Below are 27044 nucleotides of genomic sequence, written 5' to 3'. Positions count from 1 at the left end.
TGATGGCCTTTTTAAGAGAATTTTATTTGAGTGGTTCTTACAAAGATTGTTGCAATATGAAAGTCTTTGTTTGATAGAAATATCAAGCTGTCTTGTCAAACACACTGAAGTAACCCAAAAATATATTTCAGAGCTCACAGAGCTTAAAAAGAGCAAAGATTATATGCAACCAGAACAAAACACGTTTCTGTATTTCCTACCGATTTTCAGACTGCTGAAATCCTCCAACTGTGCCACACTGCGTACATAGAAACTTCTCTGGAAATGCAGAGATCGTTTTGTTTGGAAACTTAGACACACCTCACACAGTATTTACAAAGAAACTTTTACAGATACATTAATCAAAAGTTACCATCAAGAAATAAAACCCTTCAATCCTTCTATTCTTACCGATTATTCAGCACAAAGCAAAGCTGAGTGGCTGGCTCGTCAGCTTCCAGTAGCCTCCTGAATTTTCCATTTATACAAAACACTAAGTATGTCCCTTCATAAAGTCTATCTCCGATATTAACCTTTAGCGGATCACCTACATTTAGTGAAATGTAAAATGTCATTGCTGCATTAAAAGAAAGGCTTGTGAAACATTAAAAATGTCGTTATGTCCCATCTGCCTTTTACAGAGACTTGTTTTCTATGAGCTACTTCTCGGGTCCTACTGATCACCTTAGTAAATGTACAAGAATTACAAGGCAGAACAAGAAGTCAACAGCTTTGTTTACAGTGGAAATGCTAGTTAGGGAGAATGAACACACTGCATTTCTGCTTACTTCATTTTATTTTTAAAGATAGCAGGAAGTGTACACAAAATGACATTAAATCCTTTCCTTTAGTTTTATCTAAATAAAAGATAACTCAATCTTCCTCCAAAAAATAACTATGTACAAAACTGACTAAATCCATCTTCATCGTCGAACGGGAACCAGTAGTTGGGTTGCAGTCATCGAATCTGGGAAAAGGCTGTGGTACGTTGGAAGAGGTACATACGCTGCTGTAATCATTTTACCTAATCAGAGTATTTAAAAATGAAAAAACACAGAAAATCAGTATTTGGCAATTTCTGCAATGACCGAACGTGTGCGGGTCTCGGCACAAAGTCCACTCACCGGCAAACCACCTCCCGTGCAACGCGTTCACGGCCGCGATGGCAGCAGCGATCGAAGGACATTTGACGTACACGTTGCCCTGTAACACAGAAGCAGCGGCACAGCCCGTGAGCCGCGGTACAGCCCTGAGCCCGTAGTACAGCCCGTGAGCCGCGGCACAGCCCGTGAGCCGCGTCCCACAGCCTGCTCTCAAGACACTTCCTTGGTGCGGCCGTGATGGACACGAACCCACATCCCATTATAAACTGATAATGCAGAACGAGTGCAAGAGAACAGAGCAGGGGGTAGCTTCTGACTGACATGCACGACCCTTCCGCACCAGTTATCTTGGCATGGAACTTTCCTAACCAGCATTTTGCAAAACAGACCAAATGTAAGCCTGATCTGAAAACAACAAGTACTGTGGAATTGCTAACTGGCTCCTGATAACCATTCCAAGAGAGTATCGAGGGGCTCCTGATTACAAATCTCCAGCCAAACAGAGAGGCACAAGGATTTTAGCTAATTCCACTGCAGGCTACCCGTCGAGTTCTGTAGATCACCAACTATAACCGTAAATGCTTAACTAAACTGCAAGTTCACAGTCTGGTTTTCGAGGGGATGAAGGACTCCCCACTCCCCAGGGCAGGAAGGACATCCAGCACTTCAGACTCTTAACTTTGCCACAGATACTTGAAGTTTTCTGCCTGCAAAACAGATTTTAAACCAGCCTCATCCAGAGCTCCCCAATATCCACATTCAACAACTTCAAGACACCCAGATGCCCAGAGTAATGTGTACGCATTTTTCTGGCTGCCTGCTTAAGAACAGAATAGTACCAGTAATCCTTGAACCAAATCAGATTCTAGCTGGAACAGATGTTACAGGAGAAAAATGTATTAAGAAACAGAATCGAGCCTTCCCTTTGCCAGCCTGTACTAACTCTTCCCACTGTGATCTAACTCATTCCCTCTTGGGGGAAAATCTGAGATGGGGGCTGCTCTTTAAGGCTGTGAGCAGTGAACACGCATAGCTCTGGGCTCAGCCTCCCCCCACAGGCATCTGAGCTGCCTGAACCCTGACATGAGATACAGCAAGGTAAAGCTAAACACGGCTGCACGTTGCTGTAGGTACCGGGCTGCAGCTCACCTACCATCGCAGGGTTTCAAGTGACAAGAGCCTTCTGTAGAAGCAGCGCGACGATAATGCAGGTCTGTGAGTGCCAAGTGCACTGCCAAGAGCAGAACAATGCCACCTAAGCAATACCGACAGGCACAGCAGTGGGATTTCAGCCTCACACCACAGCAGGGATGGCACACAACGGGACAACTGCAGTGTTGGAAAACTGTACTTCAGCTTGGGCTGTGAACTCCGGGTAAAAGGGGTTCAAGAAGGCCAAATCTCTTTACAGACCTTCTACAGTTTATATTCTAAGAGCTGAAATTCAGAGAAGAGATGGAAGAGACAACCAGTCTGGGGATTATGCAAGAAAAGTCAATGCAGAAGAAAAACCTATTGCCCTTCTTAAGATGCAGGCTCAGATTGCCTCAGACAGGCATTAACCTGTAATTAACCTGCTTCAGTAGCCCTTTTTCTACTCCTCCCTAACTCCCGGCTCTCCTACTGCCCACTGCAGGATTTCAGTATTACCAGTGAATGCAACTGCTTCCAAGCACAGCATTAGGCACACATTCAGCTGCACATCTGCAAGGACACAGCGTGACGGCTTTAAAGAAAGTAGATTCAGAGTAGATCTAAGAACGAAACTCTTCACTACGAGAGTGGTGAGACCCTGGCCCAGGGAAGCCGTGGCAGCCCCTCTCTGGCAGTGCCCAAGGCCAGGCTCTGCGGAGGGAGGTTCCCTGCCCAAGGGACAAGATGAGCTTTAAGGTCCCCTCCAACCCAAACCGTGCTGTGATTCTATGACCTCAAGTCTGCCAGAGCAGGGTGTCCTCTGAGCTAAACCTGCATTCGCTAGAACCAGAGGAAACTGGAACTCCCTGACTTTTGGGAAATGCACATCTTAAGGGAAAAGCCAAATGGCAGAATGAGAGAGGTCATTACGCTTCAGCCTGTACTTCCACAGTAATTCCAGCTCTGTAAACCAAGAAGAGCAGGCCACAGCACCAGAAAACTGTTCACAGCTGCATTCGAGTTATGTACAACGACTGGAAACAGGAGGGAACCACCTACAGTTCGCAAAAAATGGAAAGCAACTTCAAAAATGTAGGTTCTGTTCAGGAAAAAAATCAATCATTCATAATGCTCCCTCTATACACACACTACAAAGCACTACAAAGTCCTAAAATCTGTTCAGTGTCTCCTTGGAATCAGGCATACCTGAGCCGAGTTTTTGTCTACATAGATGTGGATAACTCCTCCGTGTTTGTTACATTCCTCGATCACATCATCTTTAATTTCCGTATCCCAGCCAGCTTCTTCTTCACTGTAGGGAGTGGAGGAAGAACAAGACAGAGATAGAATTTGTTATCACTTGGACAAAATCCAGGCCGAGACCCGTCAAAACCCTCTGTAACATTCTGAATGCTTTCTCCCACACTGAAGTCATCAACAAATGCCAAACACAACCAGAAAATGATGTATCACTTACGTTTGAGGATTAAACATGTTGGAAAGCTGGAAGCACTGTGTTGCAAGTGGTTGTACAGAAGCTGCTGCAGCTAGAACTGTAATGGAAAAAAACAGTAACAAATCTAAGAACCTGCTACACGTGGCTCAGATTTAAATGAGAACCTTCTATCTGTTCTTTAAAATCCCAACATTCAGCAATAACAGCAACAGCTCTAACTAAACAGAAAACCGAAGTCAGGAAAACAAACCTTGTACCTAGACACCACGATAGATAAATTTTTAATTGACTGACACAGCAAACAGCAGAGATCAACTACCGCTGAAGCTGAATTGTGAAAAGATAACTCTGTACATGGATTTTGGCAGATTTTCAATTTAAATATTCAGATGCAGACACATGTATCTTCACATCCATCTAAACATTCTGCCTGTGTTGCACACCAGCAGCACGTTTCGCTTTCTCACGGAAGCCAAGGATCAGCCTTTTCTTAAACAGTCCCTGGAGGTGTGTAAGGAGAGGCTGGATGTGGCACTCAGTGTGGTATGGCCCATGAGGGGGTGTTGGGACACAAGTCTCAGAGGGCTTTGCCAGCCTCACTAATTCTGTGATTCTGTGAGTGACACCACCCCACCAACTAAAAGACATCTTAGAGAATTCTCAAAAGAGTGTTTTTTAAGCACATTGAATTATCCTTCAAAAAAGCATATCATACTTTTGTCCCTTGGAAACACATAATGTAGGAAATCACTGCAGCATTTATAATTTTGGCCGTCAAATGCAGAACAGATCTAAACTCCTTCCTGGTACATGACAGTATTACAACTTGTCATTTTTGCTCTTCATCACAGTACACCTCACTCAAGGCTGCCCTTTCCACAGGCTTATGTAAACTGCTGTTAGCTGAAGTAACAGCCACCTTCTCATACATACACACATTAAGGGCTGCACAGTCAGAGCAAGATGGTAACGACGCCAAGGACAGCAACCCCAAACTCCCGATTCTTAAATGACCCCTCCCTAGCCCCTACCTCTAAGGCAGGAAAAAGGAAAAAGCCACAACACGCAGCCACACCTAAACCCACGCTTTTTCTAGGACTAGCTATGTCTGAGGAATGCCACCACCACCGAGGAAATGCTACCAAGAAAGGGCGAGGTGTTTAACACACACTCGGCTGTTCTGGGTCAATGATCAATACGCAGTACAACTCCTGCAGGCACTATCGTGATACAGTCCAACAGGCTGTTGGCATTTCACTTATGAACAACTGCAACAAAACCCACTGGTGACAAGTTATATCAAAGGCCAGTTTACCTTCATTCTGCTGAGACAGTCTCGTTTGCAGATCTAAAGAAAAACACACAGGAGTTCATTAGTATGCTTGCTACCACAGGAGTAAGTTTATCTCACAGAGAAACCCATGCCTTAAAAGGAAAGACACGACCATGTCCTTTAATTCAGTTTATCACTTCGGCCTTGCCTTTGCTGTGCTTGAACTCTTTGTAACACGTTTTTTGTTCCATGAGAAAATAACTACAGCAGTTCTTACAGGCATTACAAGTTTGGTATCTTTACTAACTCTTTAGGGATACAGTTACCCAGATGTAACACTGAAAGCAGTTGTCAAATTTCAAGTAGAATAAGGTGGCATTTCACCCGTGATGTTTTCATACAAATGTTGTAATGACACAAGTTACTTTGGTATTTTTCAAGTTCAAACATTTTCAAGTGTTCAGAACACTTGCCAAGAAAACGGTAATTACTTGCTTAGTAACATACAGCTGATCCAATCTGAAATTATGGGGACAAAAGGAGACTTTCTAACCATTTCCAAGTATATGACTCCAACACTCAACATCTGCAGACCAACGCAAAACTTCAGAATGCAAGAAATGTAAGTGTAAGCCTCTCCACTTACAATCCGATTAAAATCACACAAACACAAGGAGTTAGAAGGCTGAAGTTCACCATCACCTTAATTCACTTGTTTAGAAAGCTGTGAAGTGATGGATCCCAAACAAGCTTCCACGCTTACTCAGAAATAGCTGAAGGTACCAGGTATCAACACACTTGTTTCCTTTCTGACAAATCCTCCTCCACAACACTGTGGGACCAACAGGAGTGAGTTTTCTGCTCTAAGTATTAGGCAGCGAGAGCCCTGATCACAAGTTTTATGTGTTGTACAAGGAACGGCTGAGGGATCCGGGGCTGTTCAGCTGGCGGAGAGGAGATGGAGGTGAGACCTCCTGGCTCTCTGCAGCTGCCTGAAGGGAGGCTGTAGCGAGGCGGGGTTGGTCTGTTCTCCCTCCTGGAGAGTGACAGGACGAGGGGAAACGGGTTTAAATTGCACCAGGGGAGGTTCGGGTTGGATATCGGGAAGAATTTCTTTCCTGAGAGGGTTGTCAGCCATCGGAACAGGCTGCCCAGGGAGGGGCTGGAGTCACCGTCCCTGGAGGGGTTTCAGAGACGGGTGGGTGTTGTGCTGAGGGACACGGGGCAGTGGTGTTGATGGGGCTGGGACAGAGGTCGGACTCGATCTTGAAGGTCTCTTCCTACTAAAACTGTTCTATGATTCCATTATTCTATTTTCCTCAAGTACCTCCCACAGAAGAACACACACGCTGGGAACCATATTGAGAGGGAAGAGCAGAAAGGAGCAAGCGCTGAAGGCTGCGCTGTAACAAGAGCTGGCTACGCTTCCCATGTTTTCCACCTGGATCCAATCCTCAACTCCAGCAAGTGCAAAAGAAGGAAGACTTCGCACGTATTCTCTGCAGAAACGGCACAGATTTGGCCCAACCTCTACCCAATTACCTAATTAATTAGTACCCATACTTTTTTCGTAAACTAATGCGTTTAAAAAAAATAACAACCCCCAAACCTCTCTCCGCAATGCTGACCCAAGGCAGGTTCACGTGGCACCCAGCTGAGCTCACCGAGCATCGGCCAGCCTGGGGCTCTACAGCCCAATCCTCGAGCACCAAATGGGGCAAATCTACACCTATCACCAGCTCCAACTCTTTCTAGGGCCCAGAGCCAGATCTGTTCTAAACACCGGAAAATCAGCTAAGACAGCAAGTTTCACAGGTTATCTACCACCTCTGAAACATAACCCCCTGTCCACTACATCTTTCATCAACTAACTGCATTTTCTTGTTACCCATGATGAAAGAACTGCCCTGTCCTTTCACTTCTAAATTAATTCAGGATTTAGAAATTCACTGTCACTTTTCACTGTCAACTCTTGTTCTTCCTTATGCAGTTTTAAACAGTATCTGGAAACTAAAGTTAATACATCTGTCAAATTAAGATCAAAGTAACTTTCTCAGTCTGTTCTGTATCTGTCTGACAGAGTTATGATTAAGAACATGCTTAGTACAGAGAAAGCAGAAATATCTACCAAAGCATTTTGTGTCTCAAAACAAGATGAAGCAGCATGTTTACTGTGAAACCCAACTAACTCTAAATGAACAAAAGCCTTCCAAGTATTCCCCAGTTTTCTCAGTAAACACAACAGAACAGCAACTCAAACAGAGGTCCTGGATCACAGCACACCAGGTCAATCTTTATCACAAACAGACAGTTCCAAAAGTAAAGAATGTTTTGTCCCACAAAGCATTAGAAAAATGTTCTGCAGCCTCATGGTTATTTACATCTCAGATTTTCAGGACAGAACCAGAGCACAGAAAGCCCACACTACAACTGTCTAGCTCCAGTTCTTCTCCCTGTTGACATTTTCTCTATGGGATTAACGTCCAAGTTCTCAGTTCTCCCATAAAAACAATTCTTTAGTTTCCTTGTTTTAGTTTGATTCAACCCATCGCAAACACAGATGCCCGGAACTGCTCATGAGCAGGTTCACTACATGTCAGATGCTCACATGTGCTGCCCCTAAGAACACAGCTGCCCTTTCAAAAATGCATCACTTCATGCTCTCTCACTGGTGAACTGGACTATTTGGGTATTTTTCTCCTCGGCAATTTTTCACTGCTAAACTCCCAGGTTATATAACTAGAATTTGTTTCAAGCCTGAACAGGTCACAGTACTTCTGTATTTGCTCACCTCCTACTCCTGTTGACCATTGTTATTCATGTAACTATTAAACAAGATCAGCCCAATAACTGAACTTTGGCTTCACCAACAGCCTCTAACCCTCCCAGCTTCTTCACCTGAAGACAACCCCTCTTTCTTTGAGCCGCCTTCTCTACACATCTTGTACTTCCTCTATCCACCTCTCTAGTTCAGTAATTTCCAAATGACACAACTCAGAAGCAAAGACAGAAGAGCTGTTCTACTGGTCCTCTGTGTAGGAAAATCACTTTTATCCAACTGTCAGCCTTTAAATGCAATTTCTCTGAAAGCATGCCGTACTTCAGTAACATTCTTCAGTTTGCCTGGCTTTAGCACGACTTTGGAAAGAGGCAAGTGAAGTCAGAGTAACCACATTGGAAACCAGCCAGATTACGTTTTCTTTTAAGGGTAGGTAATTTAGAATTTGATGTTCCAGCCACATACTACATCACAGATGTAAAATATTTATCGACAACACCAGATATCAGACCTCGTATTTCAGGTACCCATTTCCTCAGTAACTTGATGTGAGTTTTCCTTCTACTCTGAACTGACAACATTCAGCTATTAACTTTTAGCTTTGCTTCTACCTTGTCATGTTCTTTCTTTTTTTTAATCCACATTCCTAGCTTAGCTTCCTCAAATTCCTGACTTTATGACTAGTGTCCCCACTACAAAGTGAGGCAACAAGATTCATTTCGAACATATTTGAGTATTTTTTTCATTTAACTTTAGCATCACTTTCTTTTCATTCTTTTCAGTACTCGATAAACCTTAGTCTATGTTTTCATGCCTTCAGCAACGTCTAACTCAATCTGACTATTTGTAGGTAATTCTCATATTATCTATTTCTCAAACTAGAAACAGTTTTATTATTAGTCCTTTTCCCCATTCTTCACAGACTCTCTGCTTATTCCTTATTTCTTATGAGGTAGGTAAGCATCCAGTTCGCTGGGAGCCCGTTTCTAACGGGGCTGTTTCTTCTTTCTGTGGAACACAGATCCAATACAGCATTAGCAATTTGGAACCGAAGAAACTTTTTACATCCTACCTGTTCAAACACCCAAGTTGCTGAGACCACGACTTTACTGCTTTGTTTCTTCAACCACCACTTTTGAAATCAGAACCTTTAGTTTACAGACCTGTTTTGCTTATCCTTCCATTTAAACTTGAGCAACTCAGGATCCCTCAAGTCAACGGTCATTTCTATTCTCATCCATAACATCTTCATTACTTACCAAATTGAGTTTAAAATAGCATCCCCTCTTCATGAGTCAGTGAGTGTTTGATGAAGAAATTTGTCGGATATCACATCCAGGAATATCTGGGCCCCACCATTATTACTAGCAATTCTTCTCCAATCTGTATCAGGGAAGTTAAAGTCTCCCATAATGACACAATTCCTGGTAGTAATTTTCTCTAATAAGAGTAAAGAGATCTTTAATCCATAACCAAATCTCACTTTGGGGATAGCTCATGACTATGGTTGTAAAAAGCTTAATCTTTTTCCCACGTTACTTAAGTTGCACATGTCTGCATTATCCCTTTTGTACAATACAAGTGGAACAAACAATGCTACTCCTACCACTTCTGCAGTTTCTAAACATGCACATTCTTCAAAAAATCTGTATTCAGCCTTATCACCTACTACTCCACAGCCACACTGCCTCATACTGACTCCATGCTCTCCCAACAGTTCAGCTGTGTCAGACATTTTTGGTCACGTTCTTGATTTGAGGAGTCTGGATTTCTTTGGTTTACTTGTTTCAAGTATGGGGTGTTTTTTAAAACTATTACTTTTCTCATTGACTACAGCTGTTTTCAAGCCAGACTGTCAACACAACTTTATCAACTACATTAAAGGTGACTTCATTTTAGTGTTGTTTATCTTCTCTTTCTGGACTAGATACATTTTTTTTCTCTGGCACTGTGTCTTTTCCTTCTCAAATAGAAAAAACACCACCTGACTCCTCAATCCTTCTTTCACTAGCCAGCTCCTTTTCCTTCCAAGGATGTATCTATAGAAAGACCCTATTATATTCCTTTCGCAACTGTCTGTGGTTTCATGTGTGTGCTCGTCTCAAAACCACACCTGGACCTCAGTAACATCATTCAGGTGTTATCTTAAGGCTGAATCACTGAGGCACAAACTCTGCTGGAAGACAAACAAAACGATGCTCCCTACTCCCTTCATTTCCTGACACTTCTCACACATTCCAGCATCTAGTTATTTGTGACATCCAAGTCTTTTTCTACTGCTATGACAGTTCCGTGTCTTTTGTTCTTGTATTAAGAAAATATAGCAAGAGGAAGAAATTCCACTGTCAATTCCTGCTCTTGGGCAGGTTCCTCGTGGCTGTAGTTCTGAAGCTCTCTCCAACAGTTTGGTGTTGAGGCCAGCTATGAACTAGCAATATCATCATATCCTTGGCCTCAGCCCCTTTCACAACCAAATAAAGTCTCAGTAACACTCAACATACCCACGTGCACAACACTCAAACTGCAGCCAATTCCAAGTGACACACCCATGCCCTGACACAGTGTCCCTCCTCACCAGGACACACACTGTGTAAACCTAACTCTAGAGCAGACTCAGTTGCTGTGTGCCCCCCATGAAGTGCTAATAACCTTATCGCCCATGGCACAGCTGCTTTTTTTTTTCTTTTTTTTTCAGAAGGGTCAATCCCCTTCCAGTTAGGAGCTGGCCATTTTAAACAGCCAACATTTACACCGCAGTAGAGCACAAAAGTCCCCATTAGTACAGGGAACAGTAAAGATAAAGAGATCAAGTCTTGAGATGAATTAAGTGAACTCTGAGAGATTTGCCAAAAACAATGCAAAACAAATCGTGCCCATCAAAGCTGTCATATACTGTCGTCGTTTATTTGCTCATGGATTTGCAACGTTTTACAGTTTGTAAAACATCCTGTAATACCTATGTTCTCGCTTTAAAAGATCACAAAAGGTTGGTAAGTACCTCTTATCTCAAAATTATAAGCATAAATTATTTCTGAAAAACAAACAGATGGTCATTTCTTACCTGCCACAGCCCCAAATGCCAAAGATCCACTCATCTGCAGAGCCTGCTGTGCAGCCGGGGGAATCTGCAAGCCAGTACCTGGGAAAAACCGGGAGCATACCTTGTAGCAACCACTTCCCACTCCCAGTCAGGGATGCAGTAACAGTGTTACAAATCTTACTGTCATCAAAAGCTTAAAAATACCATTCCATGCATTTAGTGTAATATTCTGTGGGGTGATTAGCTCAAATTCTGTGAACTTCTGTATTTTCACATGGTTCTGTTACTGTCACACATACCTTCTGCAAGCCTTGCCATCAACTGAAGGCGACCAGTTGTTCCCAAGTCAATTCCGGTCCGTTCCAACTCATCACTGTCCAAAAATGAACTAGCACTGGAAGCATCAGTGCGCTCGGTTACGTGTCCGACTTTCATGGGCCTACCAGCCAACTCAAATCCATTGAGTTGTTCCAAGGCCTTTTTGGCACACTCAGAGTCTGAGAACTGTAGATCGGAAAAAAACATAAATTCAACAATGCTGCCCAGAGGATTCAGCAACACTTCTGCCGTATGCAAGATCCAGTTACATGAATGTGAGAAACACTGAAGTTAACGGTAGCTATAAACTAACTTAAATGTGCTCCATATTTTCCATTTCAACTGAACATACAGAAGCTTGGATATTTATTATCCCATATTTAGGTAAGAATATATTTAAATATATGTTCTTTTTAAGCTAGAACATCTAGATATTGCAATCAACAGAAGTCATGGCTGTGATTCTCTTTAAATGCTTTCCAAGAATGAGAGTCACTTCCTTTGTAACCGCCACACATTTACCGGCTATCCCTAGCGGATGTTCTGCTTTTTGAGTGCAACATCAAACTGAATATACACTATTTCATCAGTGTTAAAAACATCAACTATTAGCTATATAGTCAGTTTGGTTTTATTTGTCTCCAGGTGCCAGAGGTCCCAGCCCAGACTTTTTTTTGAATGACAAACTGCCAGGTCAGTTAATAGACCCAAGTTCACAAAATTATGTTATCTGAGGGTAAAGAGGAAAGACATTTTCAACTCTTAAAGTTTTAGCTTCCAAAACTTCATTTCCCCTAAAAAAAAAAGCTCCTATTCAATGATTTTCACAGCACTGAAAATGCCATTCATGACGAGGATCTTTGCCCATAGAAGACAGCATTGCTTAACCAAGCAGTGACCACAACGTATACTATTCCATTTGAAACACGTGCGCTGTTCAATCAAAGTCAGAAACTAAGAAAGAGGTCACTGTTGCGTGTTCTGCAACATGACATTTCTAACACGAGGCTTAACAGAGACTGTCAAGCAAAATACGCTATGAGATGGGAAGGTTACACTCGGAAATTGTCTAAGTAGTTTGGCAACTCTACTCATACCGTAATGAAGCCGTATCCTTTTGAGCGTCCAGTTTCACTATCCATCATCAGCTGAATGCTTTCAATCTAAAAATAAAGACATTTTGGAATAAACCATAAGGTATCAAACCAAAACCAGAATACAACCCTGCCAAAGACACATACACAAACGTGAAAACCATTATTTATTTTTTAAATCTGTTCCTTACTCCTTCCTCAATTCACAGTTCGTACACAGGCAGCTGGACAGGTACTTTGATACTAAACCAGAAGCAAATAAACATAAGGGTGACGTACAATTTATTCTGTAGCCCAGCTACAGCCAGGGGTTTGGTCCTGATGCAACATTCTAGGTGACAATGAGTGTTTAGACATCAAATCCTAAGTGAAACATGATAGTCACGGCATCTCATACACTGAACTCCACTTCGCAAGGTAAGGAGTTTGCATGACTTGGTCCAGGAGCTTTAAAAAGGAGCATATTTTAAATAATTATTGGCACTGGGAACTCCTGGAAGTTTACAGTTACTGAATTAAAAATATACTTAAGTCATCCATGAGCCCTAAAACAGTCTTGGGAAGAGACAGCAACACAGCAGTAAGAAGAAGAATTGAGTTTAAGACTGGAGGATGTGCAATCAGGATAACCAAAAACCTTCACAGCTCTACATGTAAGCTGCCTAAACTACGATAATCCTCCTGCCAGACGTTGAGAGAAAACAAAACAGGAACAGCTATGCAGATTAAAATTTAATGAAATCTTGCAATTTTCCTGGCTTTTGCACAACTCAGTTAAAGGCACAGACAGACTGAATCTGAATAAGGCATCTGAAAAGCAGCGTTACAGCATGCGTGAGGCAGGTTCACATCCAAAAATAGTACGAAAAACAATGGATTTTTTTCCACATTAAGCAACATATTATGTTTATTATTTCTTCCTTACCTAAGGACAACACACCCATGATACCTTAGTTAGCACAGAAGAGTTAACATTTATTATGCCTCCACTGGAAACTTCCCATTCGATTTGCTCACCTCCATAACTCTCTTAACAAAAAAAAAAGTATTACACTGTGCCGCAACCTGAGGCCTAATGGTCAGGAGCGACCCGGCTCCTGTGTCAGAGCTGCAGGGGACACCCTACTAGTTCATGGCAGTAACACGAGCTAAAACTGAGGCAAAAAGTCTCAGAAACAGACGGAACTACAATAGTCACAGTAAACAGAGCTCAGACGCTGTGCTTTGTGCTCTAACCTGTGAAACAGGGCCCCCACCCACAAACACGTGGCAAGGGGAACATAGTTATAATCCACAGAAGCAGAATGTAATGCAAAATTTTATTTTGTTTTATAATTTTAGGGACCCACTGAATTCTCAGCTTTCCTTCCTAAGAGCTGCCAGTCATAATCCCCAGAATAAATCATAAGTCAAAGTTCTCACTTATTCCCAATTACTGGGTATACACCTAAGATCCTGTGGATGTACAGGCACAGAAAAGTAAGAGAAAAACCAATGTTTTACAGAAGGGAAACTCTGTTTCCGGAAGCTTTGAGTACTCTAAAGCTAATCCACGTTTTTCAGATAAACTACCATAACACAACATGCCAGATTAAATACTTACCCTGCCAAATGGCTCAAAAATTCCTCGAAGCATATCTTCAGTGATGTTGAAGTGTAATGACCCCACATAGAGTCTCATAGGACCAGCACTGCCCTTCTGCAGATTATTTGCCATTGCTGCTGCTCTGTTTTTCTCTGCCTAAGAAAAGGATAAAAGAAACAACTCACTTTCTGCAAGAATTTAATAAAACACTCTAGCATAAGCAGTATATATGTACCAGATTAAACCAGCAGATTCACCAGAAAATACAGGTTGGTTTATTATCTGCATGCTATCCATCAGACTCTAACTTAAAAATCTACAAAACCCAAGACCATGAGACCAAGTATAGAGACACAGCTTCGAAAAGTCTTCAAATGATGGATGAAATTCATTAAAAGCTCTAGCTTGTATCTAGTTAACTAACACTTTACTTTTTACACATGCTGGAAACCTACATAATATATATCGCACTTCCATAAGCATTACACTTTCATTATTACCACTTTAACGTCTGTATTTTCAAAATGCATTTATATTGTTTTGAATTGCTCTATTTGCCTGTCAACCACGGGAAACAAAAGGTCCATCTATAATGAGCCTAAACAATAACGCTTGTCAAGGTTTTCCAAACGTTCAACAGTAAGCAAATTTTCAAACACCAAGTTTTCCAGCAAGAGGCACCACTCCACACGAATGCAAGTGAGATGAACAAGTCCTTACCTGCGACGCTTGTACTATGATGGGTACGCCCAAGACCCTCTGTCCAGTTAGTCCGATTGCCAGAGGGACTGAACTAACATCCACAAACTCTACATAAGCAATTCCCTTTGAACGCCTCGAATTTCTATCCGAAATCATTCGCACATCACGGACCTAAAAGGCAAGTACAGAAACACGCTTGAGAGAGAAGGGGAAAAGAACCCAGAACAACTAATGTGGTCCATTTCTCAGGAAGGTGTTAATAACCAGACAACTATTTGTTAAGCCAACAGCTCTGTAACTATGCTGCAAATCTAGAGTAGCATCAACCTGTTGGAAGAAGAGTACCTGAGAGGCAAGGTGGCAGTAAAAGCTGCCATTCCAAGTCAAATGTGCTACGCTATGGCAACTAGGGGCAATGGAATACTTGCAGCGCTGTAATACTTTAAGTCAGAACCTTACAGCTGATGGAACACGTAAAAATTTTTCCAAATCAGAAGTGAAACTATTTTTTTAAACTACACTCTATCTGGCAGACCTATCCACAGAAGACAAACATCTGAAAAATGAAGTTGCTTAAATCAGAATGGCATCACCATGTTTTGTATCAGATTACATGCTGAACGACAAACTCCTGATAAATTAGGCTTTAATGGTGAGAGACTTAAAAAAAAATTAGTTGGTCGTCGTTCATCCCCCCTTTCACCTGTACAGGAAGCTCCAGAAAGCCACTGGTTTACAGTTCTGCAGAGTATCAATCCTGGGCTAGGACAGCTTGAGGAAGCATTCAGAATCATTTGAGCCTCCCTATTAATTACCTTTCCTACTGTAGAGAAAAATTCTTCCAGATCTCTTGGTCGAATTCTTGCAGCCAGCTGCATGCAGAATACTGTTCGAGCATCCCTCTCCTCAGGGGTAAGATTATCAATAGGTTCTCTGGAAAGAAGAAGATTCAGTTAAAAAATAATCTGAATCAAGATAACTCATCTCTGGACCTTGCATGCAAACTTCAAATAACGAGTACTTCAAAGTCTAATGGTGAGGGGAAATAAACGGTTTCCTATATTAAAAAAGGCAGGGTCTAGAACTGAAGGGAATGAGGGAATCCCTAATAAATGAAAAAATAATAACAACAACTTATTCCTTTACCATGACTAAGCATCCTGTTTCAACTGTAAGCATTAAGTATGAATGGGAAACTGTATTTTAATTAGAGAAGCCTGAATTAAACAGAGGTGCCATTTTGCTACCATCCAGAACAAGTAACAGTATCACTAGGGAGCCTGCAGTCAGAAACATGAGATGAAAGGGTGGGAAAAAGGAAAACGGAACTAATTAGTACAGATTTTTATTGTGGGTTTGCAAACTAACCTCTCGCATCAACCCAGTCACTTTAGCGTCACTACAAGCACTGCATAAACAATACTGACATCTATGCAAACATCAGTCCTCATTTTACAGTTTCAGCTTGTTAACCCATAACAATTATGAATAATCAATAATTACTCTCATCCTTCATATCAGAAGCACTAGATTAATTTTATCTCAATACTGATCGCTGAAATTACATACACCACTTTTAAGATGTTAAAGCTTCAAATCTAAAAACTACTTATACTTAAGTACGGGACAAAATCAGCATGCTGGATCCTGAACTGTAAACAAAATTTAGACTATCTCAGTAAAAGTTCAATAATAATTAAAGAAAAACCAAACCAACAACAAACAAAAAGTGAAGCAAGACTGGTTAAATTTAACCTCATTAATTTAGAGAATGATCTCATTAGTAGCTATCTAAATCCAGTTCCCTTAAGCAACAAGCCCAAGAACGGATAAACCTGTCCTGCATTTCACAGGACTGGGCTGGTTTACAAGTAACATCAACGCACACCGAGTAGGACAGAGACACATTTGTACAGTACTTCTCCGTTTCTTACTTAAGAAGAAAGACTTAGCAGAAAAAAACAGCTAATTTAAGTCACAATTAATAGGAAAAAGATTGATAATACAGAAAAACAAAAAAAGCAAAGCAAGATGTGTTTTGCAAACTGACATTATTGACAACTGTATACTTTTACTGCGGAGGGGAAGAGAGAGTTTGTGACACAGGGAGAAAGCAACATATTTCAATGCTCTCTCTCATGGGCTTTCTGAAGGAATTCCAGCATTACTTATAAGCTGGAGAGCAAGGAGTCAGGTATAGTTTCACCATTACTTTTCCAACTTCAGGTAGACAAAAAAACCAAACAACCAAACACATCACCCAAAAGCACATAAAAATTCCTACCTAACAGGGCTCTTGTCTTTTCTGAAGGGACTCTTGCTTCTGGAGCGTCGTCTGCTACAAAGAGAGATTGAAAGGATTATAAGACAACCTTCAAATATACCAGTCTGATTTTAAACAAAACCTATTCATGAAGCAATTAAAAGAAGAGAAAACTCAGAAACCTTAATTTGATGCTGTGAGGCAGACCAATCTTCCCTCTGATGGAAATGTTGAATTTTGGTCCAGAACTACGGCAAAAGCAAACACAGACATTACTCAGCAGAGTACACAAATTCAGATTCCCAATGTACTCGCATTGTATCGCAAGCGCTCCCCCACCCTTCCACCTGACCCTGTGAACATTAGCAGCACCCCTAGCATGCACAAGCTCCATGCAGCACCCCAAACCGTAAAGCTCAGTTTCACCTGAATCACAGAACCTCAGAAAACACAGGACTCCAAGGAAGAACTGAATCAAGAGACAGCCAGGCATGGCACATTTGTTATGTGCAAAATACTCTGAGCTACAGTCACTGCTGGAGTCATCTTCCCGTGTTTTTATGTTCACGTGCACGCTGCACCTACTGACGACTGCAAAGCAATACCTGAATGGCCTGGAACTCGGCCTCAGAGGGTCAGTGTTCTGAGCAAAGTGGTACCTGCAGAACTCTTGTAACATTTTAAAATCCAAAGTTGCGTGAAATTTAAGGTGCAAGTGGAAATCAAAGCAGCTCCCTGCAGACATCTTCAAGGCATACATTCACTAATGTTGTCTCAGTCCTAGCCACTACAGTGCTGTAATATGCAAATACAGCTTCCTTTATTTAAAGTCCTTAATCGACACTGGAACACAGAGCCACTTCAGCCAGCAGTTAACCTTAGGTAGGTATGTCACCACGGGCAGAATCCAATCTCTTGGCTGGATCTAAGTTTAGATCTCCAAGCTTCACACAGGCTGTTAAAACAAATGGCAACCTGCCTGCTCCTTCCACGTCAAGGACAGTCCTCTCGCTAGTTATCGTGGCATGCACAACACCACAACAGCAATAGCAAGATTCATGCTGTCATGTTCTCCCTGAAGTTGATCTTGTAGATCCACGGCAAACCCCACAACCTGTTAACTCTCTTCCTGCACAGGCACCGAGTGGCAGGGCACTGCTGCACACACCAAATGCCAGGGGGTTTGTCTCTCCATCTGCACAGAACTGACTCTTTCTGCTGCAGCTATAAATTGATGCAAAAACACCCCGAAAGTCACAGCAGTCTGAAGGCATTAAGTAGTGTTTCACTAAATCCATTTTGCCAAACGATTTGTCTGATAAACAACTTCTTGCTAGTCAGTGTTGCACTACTGCCCATTTTTAAACACGTCATGATACAGCTCAAAGTAACGGGCCACAATCCAAACCCATGCTGGCCAGGCTACAGTATGGGAAATATGTCCCTATGTAACACCACGGGAGAGAAAAGACCATTTAGAAACTACTTTCCAAGAGAAAGCAACTACTTAGTAAGAGAAAATAAGACATAAAGAAGAGGCGCATGTTGAGATGAGATCTCCATTATCAAACCCAGACTTTTTTGGTAGTATAAATGACTTTGTTTCCTGCTCCAGACAAATGACTGCTGAGAGCATCCATTCAGGTTCTCCAACATCTGTAGCACATACTGCCAAAAGCTGCAAGTGGAAACATCGGTACTAATTCCAGACTGGTTCTTATCAGAGATGGGATTACCTTACTTCTTCACATCTCGTGATGCAGAACATAGCGTTCTCCATTTCAACTCAAATGCAGCAAGGCACTGCAGCAACTACAGTGACTCTAGAGTATTAACATGCAGATCAACTAAATAATCAAGACCATGAGCTTTTAAGGGAACAGTGAAAAGAAATGTTTTAAGTGCTTGTCTAAACCTAATGAAAAAAAAAAGAGAATGTACACAGTAACAGTTTTCAAATGCATGCACAACTTGGAAGAAGAAAAAAAACCAAACCAACACACACCACACAACTCCAAACCTTTTTTCTCCATTTTCACTTTTAACAAGTAAGTAGTATCTTACACGACTACATGGGAGAAACATTAGAAAAACCCAGCAACCTAAAGCCCTAACAGATCACTGGAACAGACTGAGCAGAAAGCTGCCTGTGGCAGGATGATGTCCCAAGATGCCTTCTGAAGATCCTTTTTCAGCAGTATTCTGCAGGATGCACTTTTTCACACAGAGATTTGCTTGTAAAGCTGTAGATCTCAGGAGAATTTTATTCTTTCCACTTGCTGCTAAAAACCCTTTTAAAATTGGTGCTTGGTTCCTGCTATGTACAGAAGCACTGAGTCCCAGGCAATTTATCTTTACATCCAGGGGCTACCTTTCTCCTAAGCCAAATGCATGAAGGCCTGCACACAGCCACAGCCCAGCGAGGTACACATTCTCCTAAACCTCCATGATGTCACACAGATCCAAGAACAAGCCAGGTCAGAAGACAGGCAGCAAGGTATCAGCTTTCACCCGCTCAGGTATATCCAAGACTCCCAATAAAACTGTCTCAGATAAGGCAAGCACTGGCTAACCAAGTCCAGGAGAATCACAATGAACTTTCAGTCCTCATTTAATAATCTTGTTTCGTTGTTTTCTCAGCAGCTTTGCTCAAATTCTTCGTTCCAAAATAGCAACAGGACAGTCCAAGTGTTTTCTACTGTAAGTCAGCAGTAGTGGCATTTGTCAGAGATGTCTAAGCAAGAATACTCTGCTAAGTTCTTTCTCCACTTACGAGAGAAGATATACAAGAACAACATTAAAAAAAAAACCCTGTGAACACTGAGCGATGCAAGCCAGTCACCTCATTAAAAGTGATGAAATGACTTTTTAATTTCTTTATCTCACGCTTGAAGATGACAGATTCAAAGTCCTTGGAATCTCTGTTGAAAACTCTTTTCCTTTCCTTCAGCATTACCTATGCTAGACTTCCTCTTCTCACTCCTGCAGTGACACTTCCACGTCACCCCCCACAGCAAAAACAACTCAATTTAGAGATATTTGCTTGTAATGGGCCTTTATAAATCAAATGAGAAAGAAATATGGAAAAATAGAAATGAAAAAATAGAGTCACAAAGCATTTTAAATAGATGTTGCAACCAGCTGCAACACTGCCTGCAGTAACACCAACTCAGAACTGTCTGAACAGCCCCACAAGGTGAGATTCCCGACTCAAATTCTCCAGCCAGTGAGAGCATTCTGGTAGTTACTTCCGAATCGCTGAGCTGATGGCACTACTGCAGAGACTGTTTCTTCATAGGAAAGCACCGTTTCCAGTAGATCCAAAGGTATCTGATCCAAATAAGGCTGCTGATGCACAAGGCTCCATCTCTGGAACTTCTGTCTCCCTGAAAGTCAGCGCCTGTTTTTAAAGGCGAGGCTCCACATTGAAGAGTCATGAACAGGAAATGAAGAGCAGTTCTCTCTCCTGTCTCCTGAGGTCCTTCTCTTTCACACCTTCTGATGCAAAACTAGAATTTTGGAATTGCGTTAGCATGTGTATCATTTGAACAGCATCATCTGTGACCTACAAGAGAACAACAGCAGAACTGCTGGCTGCACACCAACAACTGAAGCAGGGAAGACAGCACTGCCAAACCAGTAAGCACAACCTTGTATCCTCAGGGGATACTACATTACCTCACTTTTTTGTTCACAGTCTCTCAATACCAAATTGCCCAGAGAGCTATGGAAAAGCATCAGAACCACGAAGAAGGTTCGTTGTAATCATCTATTTTGCCGGCACAACACATCTTGATGCATTAAAACAGGCATGAGTTGTAGTAACATGCGTAATTTCCTAAAGTAGAGGCTGAAATTTCTCCAAGTGATGAACCTTCTCACCCAGTGATGACAGGAAAAACAAAGAACAAAAACCTGAGGCAGCCAGGAGACTGCAGCAACTCCCCCCCAAGTGATGAGATGAAGGACATCCTCTCCACACTGGAGATCAGAAGACCAGCAGGCTCCACACACGGAAGAGTGAAGATTTTGATTGAGGTCCTCTGCTTCTGAGGCAGTCTGAAGCCGTAACAGTGGCACTGGCACAACCCAGCCAGCTACTGTAGTCTTACAGACACCAAAGAGCTGTAGAAAACCTGCCAGCTGTGATCTTCAGAGCTGAAGTCCAAAAGCGGCCCTGTAGAGGCATGGCCAGGCCTGATACTTGAGAGAAAGTAAAAGCAGAGCTGATATGCTCTGTGACCTGCGCATGGCCAGGCCTGATACTTGAGAGAAAGTAAAAGCAGAGCTGATATGCTCTGCGACCCGTAAGTACCCAGGGCTGAGAGAAGCCCCAGATGCCACTGCATCTTAACAGAGTCAGAAGTTGCGCTATGTTTCCGTTAGGAAAATGACGACATCCAGGTGCAAACGGAGCTTGAGACCTCAGTCATCTTTCGTCCCATTTCAAGACTACCAAAAGGAACGCATTCTCTGGACTGGGACCCAGCCACCTACAAAAGCATTTATGTGCAGAAAACTGTACAATCTTGCAAAAGGTAAATGCTGTCTTTTCAAAGATCTTGATATTTCTCCACAGACATGACTAAAGGGACACATCCTATCCAAAAGCCTGCTTCTGACATGATCTTGCATTCAGAGATTTGACAACAGTTGACATCAGACCCAGACAAAAGCAGACACAAAATGCAGTTTCAGGTAACCAACAAAAGCCAAGCACACAGTCCCAGTTCTCACTGTTCTGCTTCTTTGGAGACCAAAAGAGATGGTGGGGAGCAAAGGGGAGGACAGGAATACAAAACAGCAGAAATATAAACACCAATGAAAAAACTGTTTTTGAGAAATGATTTACAACTGTTGGGAACTACCTATACCAGAAGTTCCATCAAGCTAAAGACCCAAGAGGAACTGAAGAACTTTTCCAGAGTCTCTAAACCAGTTTGAGAAATCGCACGGGACAAATACGTAACGCATGGGCATCACTAAGACAAGACGCCTCCAATCTGCCATGCCTAAACACAGGAAGTATTCCCACAGTTCAGTGTTTAAGAAGAGCAACCCAGTAAAAGCCTTCAGGAATACAAGCGAAAGGTTTTATGAGCCTGTAACCAAAGTCATAGACTAATACTAATTTTTTGAGAATTATTACCATCACATACTGAAGTATATATATCTTCATACACTGAAGTCAGTCAGAAAACTTGCCCGGTATTTTAACTCTGTGATAAACATTTTCCAGTCAGCTACACACATTCTTTCATTTGCTTTTGCATCTTTTTATGTTTAGGTAAGAAAGAAAACCAGTAGGAGAGCTTGATACATTACTGTTCTCCTCTTTTACACTCTGCATTTAGTGATGCTCTTCACCCTTACTTAGCCTCTCACATTCTTTTCTGAGGTTATCAGTGATCACTTTAGAAAGCATAGAGCAAAACTTTAAGCTTCCGCATCACACACTGAAGCAGCACACGTTCCACTCTGCATAAATAACCTACTAGGGACTTCTATAGCGGCCTCTGAATCTGCGATCTCTACTTCTGGAACGGCTGCGTCTGCGCTCTTTGCTTCTGCTCCGCTTCCTCTCCCGGCTTCTGCTCTTTTTCCTTTCCCGATCTCGGCTCCGTTTGCGTTCCTTACTTCTGCTCCTCTTCCTATCATGGCTTCGACTTCGGCTCTTGCTCTTTTTTCTCCTGAGAAAGAAAAATACAACTTTGGTTACACACGTAGCTTAGTGTTACTATCTACCTCACATTCCACAGCTCCTTTAACCTGATGTCACAGACAACGATAGGAAAAACTTCCTACGTCTTGGTATTTATACAAGTTTCTTTTGTGAAATGGGTGGTTAAGTTTATCAGCAATTTTTAAAAATTTATCATGAGCAACATCAAGTGCTCCAAAGCTTTTTTTTTATCTTAAGTTTTGTGATCACGAAAGAATGCTTCCAGGAAAAATAAAAGGCTTGAAGAAGTATCTCCTGCATCATATCTAGTACGTACTAAACACAGTACTTCATGTGTCTTTCAAAAATACTTCAAATACACCATCATGATGCCAAGAAAAAAATTACATTTTTACAGTAAAGTAAAAAAAAAAAAAATCACAAGGAAAAAGTAAGTCATAAGTCTGAGAGACAGGAAGGTTGTCTTCTCTTGATGCTCCCTGCCATCAGTCTTAAGACTCTGCCTAAAAGTTCTGCTTCCTACCTGCTACTCTCACACATAGACCACTTGCTTTTCCTAAGTCTGTGGCTCTTACAGGATTGGGGCAAAGAGCAGATCTTCACAATTTTCACCATCTACTTAGAAAATCTAAACTTTTAAAATCTGTAAGACAATTAATACATCATATTTGAACATGAGTGAGCCAGTGTTCCATTCCTGACAGATTAATTTTGATTTTTTTGCAATTTTTTGTGTCTACCTTGGATGATAAAAACATAGAGCCTCCTAGTTTTTAAAAACGTTGATGTACGTATACATAAAACACATTAAAGAGATGCTCAAGCAGTTACTTAAGACAGTAATTTATCTCCATCTAAATTTTGTGAATAACCAACTTTGTTGCTAAACTTTTGAAACAAAGTATTCTTTGCTACTGAATTTTTCCTCTCCTTTCAGGCCTTCTGATTACATACACCATCTTCTTTCAAAGGGGTCTCAAAACTCTCAACAGCTTTGCATGCCACACTCGTCTTTAGAAAAAGTTCATTCCTGTTACTTTACACGGCCATGTATAAACTAGGAGATCTAGCAGTTAGTTTCAATTACTAACACAAAAAATCTCTCAGGTGCCACATCTAAATGCGTTTCTTCACCACTAGCAGCTTTTGCTCTCCAATCTCCACCTAAGAAGATCCCCTAGAACTGTCTTAGTATCTATCTCTCAAGAGAAATATGTTGCGATTTGGTTTTAAAAACTGAAATATTTCAATTGATTATTTATCTACAACAGCCCATCGGTTTCTTTATTATTTTTGTACGGACATAGAAGCTGCTGCATCAAGATCTTAGATTTTGTGTGCGGCTTTCAGTAATTGTCAACTCACACTAAATCTCAACTTTAGAAGTTGGAAGGATTAAGGCTGTGAAGTCTGGCTAGATGTCTGTAGTGCCCAGTTTAATCATGACTGGAAGACGGAATGGGGACCTTGACTGCTGGAGTCTTTGCATGCAAAGAGGGTTCAGCGCCCAGTTGGGTAGTTCTAATATTCTACCATGAACCAAGGTGAGAACCAATTCTAAAATTTGAAAACCACTGCTCTTCTTTCAGATTCCACTTTATACTTTGAGACTAGCCAACAAACAGCAGCAGTGTTTTACATGCTACGTATACATATTTTAAAACAACAAAAATTTAGAATTGCCTTTGAAGGGGTTTTAAGGTTCCCAATACTTGGCATGAGAATGCTGTTCAGGGCACTGTTTATAACACACATAAGGTATAACCAATTTCAGAATATCAGGTTCCAACATAAGTCTAATGTTGGACTTCTCAGTTCCCAAATATTTATACACCTGCAAAAAAACATTCTTTGAATCCCTTCAGCACTTCATGGGTATGATTTCAGATGACAACAGCATATCTGCTGATTTCTTGAGTTTGCCATTTATTACAGAAGTGCAGCGGTTACTGTTAACTATCAAATTCATAATTATTCCTCCTACACCAATCACCTCATCCTCAAATGATGTTTGTAAGGAACGAATTTATTTTGCAGACTTAAAAAAATCTCCCATTTATCTGCTGTTTCTAAAAGATTGTCATGCAACGCAATTTTCTTCATATTTCTGCTTCAATTTCAGACTGTTTGGGTGACCAGCAGGTGTTCAGACCCTGAAATTATTCTTCCTGAAGATGGGCTTGTCCAAGCCTTATGAAAATTGAGAGATTTTTGAAGGGGGGTGAATAGAGGGAGGGAATCCAACACCTTGAAGCTTTTCAAGAAAGCCCTGCTATTTCTAAATGCTTTGACATGTTCCAAATCACATACAATTCTGTACCAAATACATTTTAAAAACGCAAAATCCACTGCATTGCTAAAGCAATGAAAAAAGAAATTAAATAGACTGAACCGATCAAGTCTGTACTGCTATGTGATGCCAACACTAAATGTTTCCAAAACTTTGATGACACCAGTCACCGGGGCATAACTACATCTGAAAACTTCATAATCGCTGGCATTGCAGCTCACCGGGGCATAACTACATCTGAAAACTTCACAATCGCTGCCGTTGCAGTAACTGCGTATATCAAGCCTTTCCACATTATTTCCCTAAACTCTACTGACAGGTATTTGCAAGTTTACAAAAATCAGCAGCCTCTCCCCACACATAGAGAAATGCAAAGCAACTTACTTCTTGCTGCGTTCTTCATGGCCATTGGCACTGCTCAATTTGTTCTCATCCTAAGCAGGGTTGATAGAAGAACATCGTGAGGACGAAGCGGAAACATTTCAAGTGGTCAAAGGGTAATGGGAATAGGAATAAGAAAATACAAAACAAAAATTTTAATACTAAATTACTTGTTTACAGTTTAACGTGGAAAGTTTTAGAAAATTTAGGTAGGCATGTTTAACCACTTTGCTGCTTAAGTTTAAGTCATACAATTACAAAATACAAGACTTACATAATTTAAGAGTGTGTATTAAATTGTAGATACTTCCTTACATGGTTTAGAGAGCAAGTTATCCTGCAGAATTCAGCACTCAAGTGGTTAAATGTTATTTCTATAAAACGTAAGCGGAAGTTTCAGGTCTGTGTTTGTGTGCCCCTCTGATCAGTACCAAGGCTATATCTCTGCCTAAGCCCCAGTGACGCTAGCAGCCAGCCACTACGGATTTCCTGTGACCGATGCCATTCCCGAGATCTTCACTCATTTTCGTTGAAGGGTTGTAAGAGCTTGATGTCACCTCTGTCACACATCTCGCCCTGAAGCAAACAGGGATTCACACTGCTTTAGTAACGTCGACTCCCAAGAAAGTCATCAATAATCCACCAGTCCAGCCTAAACATTCCCTATTTCCATACCTGTTTACATGGAAAATATCCATGTTAAACCAGGACACAAGAATTTTAACATAACAATTTACAAATTTCTCTTCAAGACTTTAACGTAACTGCTAAATATTACATAAACTAAATATATCATTTAAAACTTACAAATGCTCATCCAATATTCATGACATGGTTGTAATAAACACTGGAGAATAGTCTAACAATAGCTGCTATATAATTTATATACTTGCTTTACATTTTAATCACATCAGTTACATAAAAAGTACAATTCCTAAGCAACTTAAACTGAATATACATTTCTTCTGAAACAAGTGCTAAAGCATGCATAACATTAACACTTCTCCACCATTTGGTGAAAACCAGAAAAAAAAGACAGTATTCATTTGCTGCTGGTTTAGGTAAAAGACATGACTACACTAATTGATAAAAAATTTGCAGTAGAATTTACATTTCCTAATTAAACAACTAGGACAGAAGGATACAAGAGCTTATTTTAGAATGACACCGCAGACTGTGATACTGTCTTTTACTTGCTAAGAACATTCTATTCAGGGATCCAAGAATTTCTGTAAATTCGTTCACTCAGTAATAGATTTCCATCTGCCCTGTTAAAAGATTAACCGCCACCAGTCTTCTGCATTAAAAGCAAGTCTCACTCTTCTTGCACTGAGCAGACTGTCCAAATATTTACTTGCCATGGGACTGGTGAAAAGGTTATTCTTGGAACCCTGCTGTTTTCCCAAACCACTGCATTCACCTTGTTGCTATACCAAACTGGACCTGGCAATTTTAGGAGAGGTTTTTGGTTTCTTGTTTTGGGGTGGGTTTTCTTTTGTTTTGTTTTGGTTTTGTTGGTTGGTTTTAGGTGGGGTTTTGGTTGGTTTTTTTGGTTGGTTTTGTTTTTTTTTTTTAAACCTAGGGGACCACGGTACAGCGATACGTCACTCAATTACTACCTTATGATTGACAGTTCACACTGGAATCAAAGGTGAATTCATGGGAGTAGAGGTGAGATATCGTTAGGCAAGTCTACAAAGAGAGATAGATGGGCATTTATTCATCACGCTGAAGTGAAACTACTGCACAATATAATTACATTAACAGTATATATTACTTGTAAGTTACATGTAATGCATCTCCAATAAGATAAATCATGAGGGCTCCAGGGATGTTAGTTTACAGTTCAGCAGTAGTTTCATGAATAATGCTAAATCAAGGTAAACAGGACCTCACTGGCACATTTTTCTCACCTTCTTGTAAGGAGCTTCAAGCATTGCTTCAATATCAATATCATCAGCCAT

The 27044-nt window shown here is 41.2% G+C and overlaps 1 protein-coding gene across 1 annotated transcript; it reads right to left on the bottom strand.

The window, feature by feature from the left end:
• Positions 1-27044, bottom strand: RBM39 (RNA binding motif protein 39). Its single transcript, XM_009868313.1, has 16 exons — positions 26994-27044; positions 25084-25133; positions 22222-22416; positions 16909-16974; positions 16748-16801; positions 15279-15396; positions 14482-14634; positions 13780-13917; positions 12180-12245; positions 11064-11268; positions 10786-10863; positions 4988-5020; positions 3694-3769; positions 3423-3528; positions 1104-1182; positions 1-1003 (listed from the first exon to the last, which is right to left on the bottom strand). Exons 1-16 carry the CDS (start codon positions 27042-27044, stop codon positions 903-905), a joined length of 1569 nt encoding a protein of 522 aa, XP_009866615.1. The 3' UTR covers positions 1-902.

This window comes from Apaloderma vittatum, unplaced genomic scaffold (assembly GCF_000703405.1).
Source record: "Apaloderma vittatum isolate BGI_N311 unplaced genomic scaffold, ASM70340v1 scaffold37120, whole genome shotgun sequence".
Taxonomy (NCBI): domain Eukaryota; kingdom Metazoa; phylum Chordata; class Aves; order Trogoniformes; family Trogonidae; genus Apaloderma; species Apaloderma vittatum.
The sequence above is the reverse complement of the archived record's forward strand: the minus strand, read 5'-3'. Positions and strand labels throughout refer to the sequence as shown.